Raw genomic sequence first — 13,356 nt, 5'->3', positions numbered from 1 at the left:
GCTTGTTTAAAACAACTGTTTTACCCATACAGATCTGTCTTTGTGTCATTAGTTTTAGGACGAAGTATGAATGTCCAGGGCAAATTATATGGGCTACCCTGAACCATGTTTCAGATAAAGTTAATTAAACTTGAAACAGTGAGCTTTTACTTTCCAATTAGCCCATAAATTAGCAGAGAAAAGTCATTAAGCTGTAAGCAGGCTCCACCTAACCTGGCTCTCTTTCAGAGGTGAAGGACAGGCGTGGAATGCCTTTTTGTGGGTGAAGCGAGTTTGTAATTTTTAAGTTGTCGCCGAATATAGTATCCAAGGATGGGATTCATCAAATATACCTTGTGGAAAAGACAAGACGTAGCAGTTTGGGGTGAGAAAGTAATTGCAGTAAATGACAGCTTTATTTCATTTTTTACACAACATACTGATGAGAAAAAATTCGATGAAATGAAGCGAGCTGCTCTGCTAATAACTCGCTCTGCGGTATCTGTATAACTGCTGCTCGAGTTGGACCTGAATTGGTGCAAGCATACTCAAGCTTAGACCCCACTAACGTTTTATAAAGGCTTGACAGTATAACGGAGGCAGAACAGAAACTGCGACCTAGGAAACCAAGCATGCATGAGATTAACATTAATTTAGTAATGTATAATTGACACGCTTGTTCCAGGAGAGATTGTAAGTAATATGGATGCTTGGGTGCTTTTAATTGGGTACAAAAGAAAGCAGCCTACTGTTAAAATTATGAAATAGTATGGCTAAAAAGAATGATGATCATGTAGGCATTGTAACCAATGCAAATATATAAGGGGGCTGGATATCATGGTTCATACTTAAAATGTCCAAGTTTAGTTGAAGGGAAACTTCACAATGTATAATGATTACAGTCATTTTTTTTTTCTTGTGTTAGAAAATGTTGGGTGCTGAGGCGATCACGAATTCTCCTTTTGCGCAGCCAATTCCACACCGTATTCCGAGAGATGGGTGTCACTCATGGAAGAAAAGTCTACAAAAGCTGGCATAACGAGTTATTGGTTTCGCATGCGTATGCGATTTCCATCCCCCTCCGCCCTCATCTTTAACATTTAGTTTATTAGGTCTTGGACGGATGTCGTCGCAAACTGGGATGTCAGGAGGTGAGATATTGCAGGAAGAAATGCTCAGATAACGATATCCAATTGCCTTCAAGCCGACTTATTTTATAATAAGCCTCCTTATTGTCTCGGTTAAAATCACCTATTGTGCAATTTGTGAATTTAGCGTAATAATTTAGCCTTTGAGACAATTATTACGTCGCTTGAGGCACTGTGTTTCTTTTTCTTCTTCTTTCTTCATCTTAGTGTGACAATATAAGCGGAACAATGTCTGACTTTATATTAACAGGCCACTCACTCGTATCTACAGCAGAATTACTTGTCTGCACAGTTGTTTATATGAACAGAATAAAAAAAGTTGCAGTTTTGCCCAAAAAGCAAAGCATTGATTGCGATAGTGAATTAGTAGACAGCTACACGAAGTAAGGATAGTAGTTTTATTGGCCGTATAAACTTGTAAACATTCACTCACTAACTAAATTAACAAGCATGGTGCTAGCGTGCACGAGCAAACATGAACACACCACACTTGAAGGTCAAGCCACTCGCTGTCAAAATGATAGCATGAGAAAGCGCAGCAGCAGCAGCGAATGAAGTTTCAACGCAGACTGATCAACGAGAACACAGCATGTACGAAGGTATGAGTTGCCTGCTGATCGCTTCCAAGAAAGGGTGCATGCGACCACGCAAAGAATGCACTTGCTGCCGGAGTAGATTGTCGCCCCCTCCCTCCAGTGCTGCGTCCCCACTTTCCTTCCTCGCGCACGCGAGATTGAGCCATGATCATTGGCTCCCCTCGCGTGCGGTTGCGAAATATGCAGTTGCTGCCGGAGAACAATGCCAGTTCGTCTCCCTCCCTCCCTTCCATCGACCCCACGGCCTTTCGCAAGACGGAAGACAGCACGTTTCCTCTCAGCATTCCTCCCTTGCATGCACCAGATAGAGCCGCGATCGTTGGTTCCCCTCGCGCGCTTTCACCTCGCACATACAGCATACGGTACGTGGTGACGATGTGACCGCCCTTAGACTTGACGTCACGGCGATGCCGACGGCAAAAATGCGCCTGTACAGTCCATATAATTGCTATCGCAGTAATAACCTGAAAAAAATTACAAACGAATTTAACAAGATGCGGCTGGCTGTGGAAAAGCCAAACAGCCTTCACTTAGTACAGTTGATTCTCGTTACAACGGACCCCGATAATCCGATAAAAAGCACCCGTGTTATCCAGAACGTCTCCCTTCCGAAACTTGCGTCGCGATGTCTAACAACTTTATTGCATAGAGTGAGTGACTAACGTCCAAAGTAAAAAACAAAAAAGTCACAGTCTCACCTGAAAGGCGAAGCATCGATTGTGATAGCAAATTAAGCAAGATAACGACGGCAGCAGAAGCGAGTGAATTGACCTTCGTGTTGTCTCTCGCTTCAACATGAAAAACGTCAAAAGCACAGCGCATACAAAGCTACCGGCACTGGGCAACACTTCGTCCACATCAAAGATCGCTTTTAAGATGCAGAGGCCACACCGTAAGCAGCAGCCGCCAGAGTAGAACCTACCCCCCCCCCCCCTCCTCCAAAAGAAGACGGCGTGTTTGAGCACGATATTGCGCTCAAACACGTCGATACGCGCGATATTGAGCTGCGAGCGTCAGCTGACCCTTGCAAGTCAGTTGTCATACCGCTTCGATACGGCAAAAGTATGTTTTATACGCTCGATTTTGAAAAAAGATCGCCGCAAATTTTGTCCGCTGTAGCCGATAGTCCATTATAGCGTGGTCCGTTAAAAGCGAATTTCATTGCGTTAATAAAATAGGTAGAACAAACTAAGGCTGAAATATGGTCCGTTATATCCGAAAGTCTGTTGTACGCGGGTCCATTGTATGTGGGTTCGGTGTAACGAGGGTAGACTGTATGTGCATACTGCGCACTGTATACTCACGGCGGCAAAGTTTTGGTCGATGAATTCGTTGACCTTGATGTAGAGCTTGGTGCAGCCGTGCTGTAGGGCAAAGTCACCGATGCCGATGCAGTTGTTCGGGTCGAGTTGCTTCTCGAGAAAGTTGCAGCAGGCCTCGATGATGTGGTTCACCTGGGGAGGGCAGCGTTGCGTGGCATGACGTCTTGTGAGAACAACCAGCTGTGCCTCTTATTTATATTATGTTAATTTATCTAGAGATTACCGTTACAGTGGACCAAGTTCGATGTATGTCCAGGTATAGCAGTGCAGCGACTACGGCAGTGCTGCTGGGATGTGTATGTTGTCGTGCATTTGGGGCATCCTACTTATAAGCCTAGCTCTCTACCGTGCTGCCTCCCGCCGTTCACCTCCTCACCTATTTTGCGCCTTTCAATAGGTCTCTCAGCTTTCTCACTTGCTAGCTTTTAACGCCAAATGCAAGCAAGGTGCCTGGATTTTCTCCTCAAGCAGCGGGTGAGGAGGACATTGAGACACTATAAATGCAAGCAGAGTTCCTGTATATGTTACAAGGGAGCCTGTACATGTAACTCTAATTACAAGTGTATTTCAGTGCCATCTGGGCACCTGTTTGCAAAGCTAGAATTGAAAGGACCTTAATTGGACCACCTTATATAAACCGACACGGGGATGCTGTCTGTCTTAAATTGCATGGTTGCAACTACGTCGGCCTTCTGCACAAAAAATCTGCACACTGCGTTCCTGAAGGCAGCCGTCTTCGGTGCCTTCAGGAAAGCCGTGCTCCGCGATGCCAGACCTGGAACATGGTGGCGGCTGGCAGGAGCTGGCACACGTTTCGCTGGTCGATGCAGATGGAGCCGGTGTAGGCGAACCGCATCACGCTCGCCATGGTCGACGGCCCGACGCCCTGAATCTGCACCACGGGCATGGCGGCCTCGCGCAGCCCCCCAGCAAACATGGCGCGGAAGTACGGGGACATGGCCAGCAGCACGAGCCGGTGCGCCGGGAATGACTCCGAGCCGACGCGGATCTCGACGTCGCAGAGAAAGCCCTGGCGACGCATCAGGTCCATCACCTATACCAGCACAGGCAGAGGAAGAGTGGCCGGAAGAAGTGGAATGACGAAATTTAACGAAGAGAGAAAAAAAACTAATGAATGAGGGAAAGAAGAAAAAGAAACATGTCTGTTAGACATCCGTGACCCTGTAGAAGCACTGATTAAAGATCAGTGAAGTGGTTGCCCCTTCATTCCAAAACAAAACAAAGTAGAAAGAAAAAGCAAGGAGGCTAACGAGAGGAATGGCTGGCTTGCTACCCTGCGCTACTGGGAGGAGATAAAGCGGTGATAAGAGAGAAAGGAGGAAACATCGAGAGAGCACTAGTTGTACGCAAGTGTGATAGTGCACAGTGGGTTTATAAATGGATGCAGGCACCTGCTGACTTGGGGAACTGCAATAAGGCTCCTGTTGCTTCCTCTTGCATTGTCAGGGAGGATTAATACCTGGATGATGCTGCTGCTGCTAATGCAGAAAGGAGCAACCCCTTGGAAACCGGACGGTGGCACACGTCACCAAACTCATTCTTTCTTACCTCTTTGGTGCATCTAGTCTTTTAATACTTCTTTTCTTTTTCACAAAACTCATCGGAGATATTCCACTATGGCATGCCTCATAATCAATTCGTGGTTTCAGCACGTAAGTCCTCAGAATTTCATTTCATGTTGCGTTACTCAAAATAAAAGAGTTTGCTGTCCCTGCATGTTTACCCTTTTCTTGCGTCACCAATCTTCCAGCCATTTTTTTTTTTCCACTATTTTCCCGAAGCCTCACAGCTTCATTTACATTTCCTCTACTGTTCTTAAAATACAAGGTCTCGAGAAGACTAACTACACCCATAATAATTGCTTCATGGATAATGTAAAATTCAATCCCTATAGGTAAATGCACATGTCTTTCAAGCTGGCACCAAACTGCAACAGCACCCAATTTGCAAATCATGTACAGACAGACAGATTACATAGCACAGTGTGCGTGCCTTCTCCTGGGCAGAACATGCTCATTAATTTTGCCATCATTTTCGCACGCTTTGCATGAAAGTCTTCGTCTGAAATTTTATTCTTCAACTGCACATTCGAACAGTAAAGTATACTGCGCTTTAATGAGATCACAAACTATTCCCTTTCTGATTTCAGACTGTTGCTTGATGTATAGTTCTATAAATGTCTTCCTCTGCGTTGTGCATATTCAGTACTGTCCAACGAATGTCTTCCTCTGCGTTGTGCATATTCAGTACTGTCCAACGACTATACAAAGGAATGACTAGCACAAGGGAGGATTGCGTATGTCCCTCTTGAATTCCTATCATTGCTATGTATTGTGAACGGCTCTACAATTGAAGAAGACACACATGAATAAAATTGCTTGTGCAAAGAAGGAGTTGAGGCATCCAGAAGGCTGATTTGATGGTTTACAACGATGTGCAAGTAGCAGTGCCACCACTTAAAGCGTGTAAAAAATCTATATTCCAGTTCACTTTTACTCAGTTACTGTGCCACATAAGGTGCGCCGGTAAATCACCACAAAAAAGGCCGCGCGGGAGGGTCCGGACTCCACCGCACCGTAACCCCACTCCCGACAAAAAAAAAAAAGTAACTGCAGAAAATTTCTGGTGGGATTTGTCATATAGTGCATAAGCATACTTTCCAGCACTGCGCATTCCTCTTGACTACAAAATAAATAAATGAATAATCCATTAAAAACCGCTATTTTTCCGCCACCGAAACAAGCATAGAGGTTTGAGAGAACCATCTGCCAGTTGAAATGGCCATAGTGTGTTTACTTATTGTTGCATGTGTTAAGCTGTGCAGCACTGTCTTGCCCATACCTCCAGCGCCTCCTTGGGGTAGGAGTCCACGGAGAGAGTCATGGCACCGGCACCCTCCGGGGGCAGGTCCACCGACTCGCTGCATAGCATGTCCATGCAGTCACCCTCGCTATGGTCTCCGAGCAGGGTCATGGCTGCTGCTGCTGCTCGATTCGCCAACGCTCAACTCGGGCCAAGCTGTCAGCTCTAGAAGCTCAGCCTGCACTGAAATCCCCGTGTACTCTATGTGAGCCATCGCACAGGTAAAATATATGTAACACCTCATAGTTTTTGTGGAGTAGCCCCACCATGCATACAGGAGCAGAACATTGATATGATATCAATCAATCAGGCAAGCATGCATTTTATCAATGAATTAACTTCTGGTTGCACCTCGAGGATGTGCGTGCACAGCTTTACATTGCCACTTTGTCATGGAGTGAAAGGTGGGAACAACATTGTGCAGGCAGAAATCACATTATGGTACGGTTTAGAGATTCACAGGAATGCGAAGATTAAGTAATCAACGTGTGTTGAAAAAAAAATGTCTCAGGATGGAGCCAATGTTTCAACAAGGAGACCTGTCCCGACTTGTACTGTTTAGAGAAGCTATTGGCTCCAGCATGAAACATACCTAATTGCTCTATACATGGCACAGATTGTTCTTTAAATGCGATATCTTGGTGTGGAAAACAGATGCACATTGAAAGGTCCAGCCAACAATGTTACACAAGGGCGACAGAAAAGAAACATTAACACTACTGTTGTTAAAACTTCTAATTAAACGTTGACTACATACAGAGAGAACGAAGGTACCAGCATGTGCGCTGGCCAGTGAAGTGTCAGATCTCACGGCCATATTTCTATGTAGAGCTAGGTGACAGCTTCCGTTGACAACAAGGTCTGACGGGCCACGCATGTTCTTGAAACGTGGATGCTAGGGAGTTGAGTGGCAGTTTCGATAGCTATGGAAACTCAGCGGATGGCGTCAGTATCAGCTATGGAAACTGCCACAGATGAGGCTGCTGCGAAGTCAGGACTAGTCGGGATCGCCGGCCGGCGTCGTGCAGCACGTGATATCCGGTGTTTTGCTCTGTGAGCATGATGCGCGCCATATAGTGAGCTAATCCCGTTGTCGTATGCACGTCGACATACGGGCACCCGGATGTTGACATACACGTTTGCGCGAACGTGAGGATATTGTCAGTTCGCCCTCTCATCGTACATTGGAGCGTCGCGGAGTGGGCACAAAGTCTATCACAACCGGAAATGTTTTATCCAATTAACCTCAAGAAACGTGGACAGCTACGCTCATGTCGTCGCGTTCTTGTTCCTTGCTTTTGAGTTCGTCTGTCCAGCGGCCTTCTACACAATCGCCTACCTCTAATGCAGAGTTAAATAAAGATGATGACATTGCAATGTAGCCGTTGTAGTTGCGCACCGGTAGGACCACGTGGGAGTCAGCATACCAGCAAACCCTGAGGCCTCCTTATCCAGTGTGTCTTGGCTAAGCATCTGCGTTTTGGAACACCCCAGTTTTTTATTTGTGTGGACAAAGTTGTATCCCGCTGAAAATGCCATTCCACTGCGCTAGTATATTGGAGCTAAAGCGCTATTACGATGAAACACCAAAGTACGAACGTACGGCATCTGGGTAGTGGGCATGCTTACTTGTACAGCTCAGGTGTATCACGTTCGCGTATACAAATGTAAAAACATGTTTCAAATGTGTCCTTTGAGTGTCAATCACATTTCAGAGGAGGGGATGGAGTGATGGCGTTGCAGTAGAACGCAATGCCTTCAAGCCACAACTCCATCACCGTAGAGTGAGGATTCGGAAAATTTCTCGCCCAGACAGGTGGGCACAGCATCATTTCCATCGCCTCAGTATTGCTAAAGCCTGATGCTAAAATGTCAAACGTGTGCGCATGTAGCGATGGATGCAGTAATAACTCGGTGCGCTAATCACAAGGCGTAATGCTTTGTGCATCACTCACACCATGCGAAGGAGCGAACACCTACCACTGCGAGTTTTAGCACGTCGTCTCGGTGGGTGCAGCCTGGAAGTGCTGTCGCCTGTCGTCACCGAAAATTTTGCTCCAAGTCGATTTGCTCCGTTTGAGAAATAAATGGAGAATTTTGAGCGCGACTGCGTTCCACAGAACTGAACTACGCGTGGGCCTCGCGCTACAACCTTTCAAATCGCGCACCTTTTCGTTCTTTCGGATTTAAATTGAAGCTTCTCAGCTTGGCTTAATGCGCCTCAGTAATTAAGGGAAATATAAATGTAGTAAAAACAACAACGTCGATATAAAAATGAATAATAAAAAAATACAAGCACTATATTTAATAAAATTATTGCGGTTGATTTTTAAGGGCTATTCGCTACTGCCCGACGTTTCGTAGAAGTTCCGCTTCCGATTAAGGAACACGTTCAAAATGGCGCCTACGTAATCTTTTCGTTTGTGAGGTGTTCATCAGCATATCGTGGCAAAGTGTTGTCGTGTGCCCTTGATACGAGTCTGTAAGTCCTCCACAGCGGTTGACCTCGTCGGACATCCTCATCGTCGCGACCATGACTTGACTCGGTTGTTCCGCGTTGTGTCAGTTCCAAAACAAGCAGCGTGCGTCGCACGAGTTAGCTTTAGATTCCCTGCGCCGCTGTCCTCGACAATGGCGCGCGACAAGAAGAGACGGCGATCGCTCTCTCGGAGTTCGTCCAGTTCTCCCGAGAGGATCAGCCGACGGCGCCGAAACCGATCCCGGAGCCGTGACCGACGGCGCCGGAGCATCGAGCGGCACCGACGCTCCCGGTCGCGCGACCGCCGTCGGTCAAGGGAGAGGTACCGTCGATCCCGTTCGCGCGGCCGACGGACCTACTCGCGTTCCCGTTCGCGGTCGTACTCGAGGTCGCGCTCCCGTGACCGCCGTTCCAAGAGTCATGACGGCAAGCGCTCGCGTAGCCACGACCGCGACGACAAGAAGAGCGAGCAGACGACGTCCACCACGAGTGCCCTAGCCGCGGCTGCAGCGGCGGCCGCCGCCGTCGCCGGAGCCATCGCCGCTGCCGAGAACACCACCTTAGATAAGAACGCGCAGCAGCAGCAACTCGATCTGGAAATGCAAAAGCGGCGCGAGCGCATCGAGAAGTGGCGTCAGGCGCGCAAGAAGACTGAAGAGGCGGTCGCCGCGACTTTGATCCTGGCCTTGCCTGGAAAGAAGTGGAGCCTCGAAGACGACGAAGAGGACGACACAGGACCGCCTCCACCCATCAAGGACGACCCAGACGACGAACCCAGCCTTCCGTCGCTGAAGAAAAAGGCGGATCCTGACGAAGGCGACGCCGATTCTAAAGCCGAGGATGTCGAGGTCAAGAAAGAAGCCGAGCAGCCCAAGCAGGAGGAAGAGGAGGAGGACGACGGCATCGACCCGTTGGACGCGTACATGATGGGAATCCAGAACGAGGTGAAGCAGCTGAAAGACAAGGCACTCAAGACGGATGGCACCCCGGCCGCATCCGCGCCCGAGAAGGCTAACAACAAGGTTACGGTAATCATGGGCGTTGCCAAGAAGAAAGAGGACAAGAAGAAAGGCGAGCTCATGGAACAGAACGTTGACGCCTTGGAGTATTCGTCTGAAGAGGAGACAGAAGACCTGCAGACGACCATGAACAACCTGCAGGCAGGCAAGTCAAAGAAACCGGTTTCGGTCTCTATAGAGGACATCTCGTACGCACCGTTCCGTAAGAACTTTTACATTGAGGTGCCCGAGCAAGCAAAGATGACGCCGGGTGAAGTGGAGACACTGCGTGCCGAGCTGGAGGGCATCAAGGTACGTGGCAAGGGATGCCCCAAGCCCATCCGTAACTGGGCCCAGTGTGGGGTCAGCAAGAAAGTGCTGGAACTGCTGAAGAAGCACGGGTTCGAGAAGCCCACTCCCATTCAAGCGCAGGCCATACCTGCTGTGATGTCCGGCAGGGACATAATCGGCATCGCAAAGACTGGGTCGGGCAAGACACTCGCATTCCTTCTGCCCATGTTCCGACACATCTTGGATCAGGCGCCATTGGAAGATGACGATGGCCCCATTGCCGTCATCATGACTCCGACTCGAGAGCTTGCCATGCAGATCACCAAGGATTGTAAGAAGTTCACAAAGTCGCTTGGCCTGCGTGTCGTTTGTGTGTATGGTGGCACAGGCATTTCCGAACAGATTGCGGACCTAAAACGTGGGGCTGAAATCATTGTCTGCACCCCAGGGCGCATGATTGATATGCTGGCTGCCAACAATGGTAGGGTGACCAATTTCCGTAGGACCACTTATGTCGTCTTGGATGAAGCCGACCGCATGTTTGACATGGGTTTCGAGCCTCAGGTGATGCGCATCATTGACTCTATACGTCCCGACCGGCAGACTGTCATGTTTTCTGCTACCTTTCCGCGGCAGATGGAGGCTCTTGCTAGGCGTATCTTAATCAAACCTATTGAAATCCTGGTAGGTGGAAGGAGTGTTGTGTGCAAAGAGGTAGAACAGCACGTTGTCATTCTCAACCAAGACGACAAGTTCTTTAAACTTCTGGAACTTTTGGGTCTGTACCAGGATAAAGGCAGTGCCATTGTGTTTGTCGACAAGCAGGAGCATGCGGACATTCTCTTGAAGGATCTTATGAAGGCCTCCCACAATGCCATGGCTCTCCATGGTGGAATTGACCAGTTTGATCGTGACTCTACAATTGTTGACTTCAAGGCAGGTAAAGTTGGGGTCCTCATAGCCACGTCCGTGGCGGCGAGAGGATTGGACGTGAAGCACCTCATTCTCGTTGTCAACTTCGATTGCCCAAACCACTATGAAGATTATGTGCACCGCTGTGGTCGGACAGGACGTGCTGGAAACAAGGGGTACGCTTACACTTTTATCACAGAAGATCAGGGGCGTTACTGTGCTGATGTCATTAAGGCACTAGAACTTAGTGGTAACCCCATACCAGAAGATCTGCAGAAGCTCTTTGACGAGTACAAAGCAAGACAGGAGGCAGAAGGCAAGAAAGTTAGGGGAGGCAGCGGATTCTCCGGCAAAGGCTTCAAATTTGACGAGGCCGAATCGCATCTCAAGACCGAAAAGAAGAAGTTCCAGAGAGCTGCGCTTGGCATGCAAGACTCTGATGATGAAGACGCTGAAGGTGACATTGACCGCGAGATTGAGTCCATGCTTGCACCCAAGAAGCGCATCAAGGAACTCTTACCTGGTCCCTCTGTTACTGGACAAGCAGTGCCTGCACAGGCTGTGCCGGGCGTCCCCGGTACTGTACCTGGTGTTGCTGTCCCACTGGGCGCGGCCACTGCCACCGCAGCTCCCAGCGGCACCGTCTCCGAGAAGCTGGAGATGGCACGCATGCTAGCATGTCGCATCAACATGACACGGACTTTCAGTGCGCCTTCCACGCCAGCGCCAGAAGTCATGATGACGGCACAGTCGGCGACCGAGGCTATGATGCGCGGACAGTATGTGCCGGAGCTCCCGACACCAGTGATATCGGCCAAGACGCTTGCGGAACAGCGAGCTGAGAAGCTACACCTCAAGCTCAACTACCAGCCCAAGGTCATCGAGGAAGAACCTCCGGAGCCACCACCACAGAAGGAGCGATTCCAGAAGTACGAGGAGGAGCTGGAGATCAACGACTTCCCCCAGCAAGCGAGGTGGAAGGTCACGTCTAAAGAAGCCATGGCCCAGATCAGCGAGTACTCGGAAGCTGGCATCACGGTACGTGGCACATACTACCCTCCAGGCAAGGAGGCCAAGGGTGGAGACCGCAAGTTGTACCTCGCCATCGAAAGCACGAGCGAACTTGCTGTCAGCAAAGCACGGGCCGAGATCATCCGACTCATCAAGGAAGAGATGGTCAAAATGCAGCATTCATACCAACCCATCAACAGGGGACGTTACAAGGTGCTGTGAGGAACTTTTGTGGCCTGGCAGAAAGCTTCATGTTCTACTTGTTCTTGTTGTACACTACACTACCACTGCACATTCTCATTCTTGAGCCTGTCAATAAATGTGCTGGGCTTTGTAGAACGCACCCAGCACAGACATGTAAAAGCTTGCTTCTGGTTTTTACAATACATTCGTGCCTAGCCCCCAACAGGAAAACAAACTTTCATGTTCCTTGTAGAGAGCTTTCAAAGACGTCACATTGGAGTGTCACTAGTCCATGACATGTGCTACTGTTATGTCAAACCTTTGCTGCTGTAACATAATGATTAAATTAGCATTCAATACTGGGCACCGGGTCTTTTGCCTCAGAGTGTGGCAGCAGATTGATACTGAAGAATTATATTGCCATCGTATTAAGCCCATTTTTTTGCACTTCAAATGCTGTTTTGCGGTAATTCCTGTGAAGGGCAAGCACAGGTTAAACATGTGCCTTTAAACTGTTAGTTTTCATTGATCCCAAGTAAGCCATCCTAGATAATCATTTCAATATGATTTCTACCACCCCACATGGAGCAATGGTTGGGGAAGTGTGGATGCAAGCAGACATTTACATAATATGAGCAAAGCATCCACAACTTAGTCTCTGCAGTTGATAACATTCAGCACAATGCAAGTAGGACTTTTATGCCTTGTGACAAATCCTCCCGAATTAAAGAAAAGGAAAAAAGATTGCACTAGATTGAACATCCCAAGTACGAGCCAAGTAGTCCTGCTTGTTCAGTTCGTATTCCAATTTAAGGATTTTACATTTGTGACCCTAGAATACTCACCAGCAGCGACTTCTCAAAATATCACAGGCCCCTGGGTATATGCAAGTCTGGACAGCTCCCCATACAATCCCACAGAATGTGAGCATTCTCCCAAGAGCCGCCACGTGCTATGCAAGCAGGTTTGCCAGGCAAACTCTGCATGGTGTGCTTGAAGTGTGGGGACAGTATTGAATGCATTTGTGGACGCCTCCATCATACCGGCACTCTGTTTCATGTGTCCAAGTGTCTGCCTGAGTAGGGACCTTATGCTTGAGTGAACAGTCATGAGACACATCCATGGCAGACTATTCCTAACCACTTCTCCTTTAACAACCACAACTAGCACCCAGGTTGCGACTGTGTAGTGTCTCCCATTAGTCAGCCATGTGCACAGCTGAAAATGCCTGCACTTTCCTGCTACTTGCTCTGTGGACCATTTTTCCCATCAAGGTATTGCTGCTGGCAGCGAAAGAGCAGTTGGAAAGTGAATTCAGAGCAGCCCAATTAATTCTGAGCTGTGAAATTTAAACAACCTTGGAGTCCACAAGCACCCAAAGCATAGCCCCATAGGAATGCAGATAGCAAGGCTGGGAATAGACTCTGCTACTTTATGCTTGGCAGGAGAATGAAAAGGTAGTATAGTAAACGAAAACTTCCAACAAGATTGACCTTTTCAATTCAGTCTTAATCTGATGAAAAGTTTACAATAAGGTCACGAGAACATTTGCGA

At 48.2% G+C, this 13,356-nt stretch overlaps 2 protein-coding genes across 3 annotated transcripts in view; one reads left to right on the top strand and one right to left on the bottom strand.

Annotated features, from left to right (window-relative positions):
• Keap1 (kelch like ECH associated protein 1) overlaps nt 1-8,107 on the bottom strand; it is a 30,531-nt gene extending 22,424 nt beyond the window's left edge. The window contains exons 1-4 of one of the 2 annotated variants that reach the window (XM_065440341.2): nt 7,909-8,107; nt 5,908-6,111; nt 3,821-4,099; nt 3,028-3,177 (exon numbers count right to left, since the gene is read on the bottom strand). In XM_065440341.2, coding sequence (XP_065296413.1) covers nt 3,028-3,177; nt 3,821-4,099; nt 5,908-6,039 — 561 coding nt within the window. In that variant the 5' untranslated portion in view covers nt 6,040-6,111; nt 7,909-8,107. The remainder of the gene's footprint in view (nt 1-3,027; nt 3,178-3,820; nt 4,100-5,907; nt 6,112-7,908) is intronic. The other variant, XM_065440343.2, reaches the window with a different exon arrangement.
• Nucleotides 8,108-8,305: 198 nt separating this feature from the next.
• Prp5 (pre-mRNA processing factor 5) lies at nt 8,306-11,982 on the top strand. The gene has a single exon (XM_065440340.1). It carries the CDS (start codon nt 8,560-8,562, stop codon nt 11,839-11,841), a length of 3,282 nt encoding a protein of 1,093 aa, XP_065296412.1. The 5' UTR covers nt 8,306-8,559; the 3' UTR covers nt 11,842-11,982.
• The last annotated feature ends 1,374 nt before the right edge of the window (nt 11,983-13,356 follow it).

Source organism: Dermacentor albipictus, chromosome 9 (genome assembly GCF_038994185.2).
Source record: "Dermacentor albipictus isolate Rhodes 1998 colony chromosome 9, USDA_Dalb.pri_finalv2, whole genome shotgun sequence".
Lineage (NCBI taxonomy): Eukaryota > Metazoa > Arthropoda > Arachnida > Ixodida > Ixodidae > Dermacentor > Dermacentor albipictus.
Note: the sequence above shows the minus strand (reverse complement) of the source record. Positions and strands in the feature narration are given on the sequence as shown.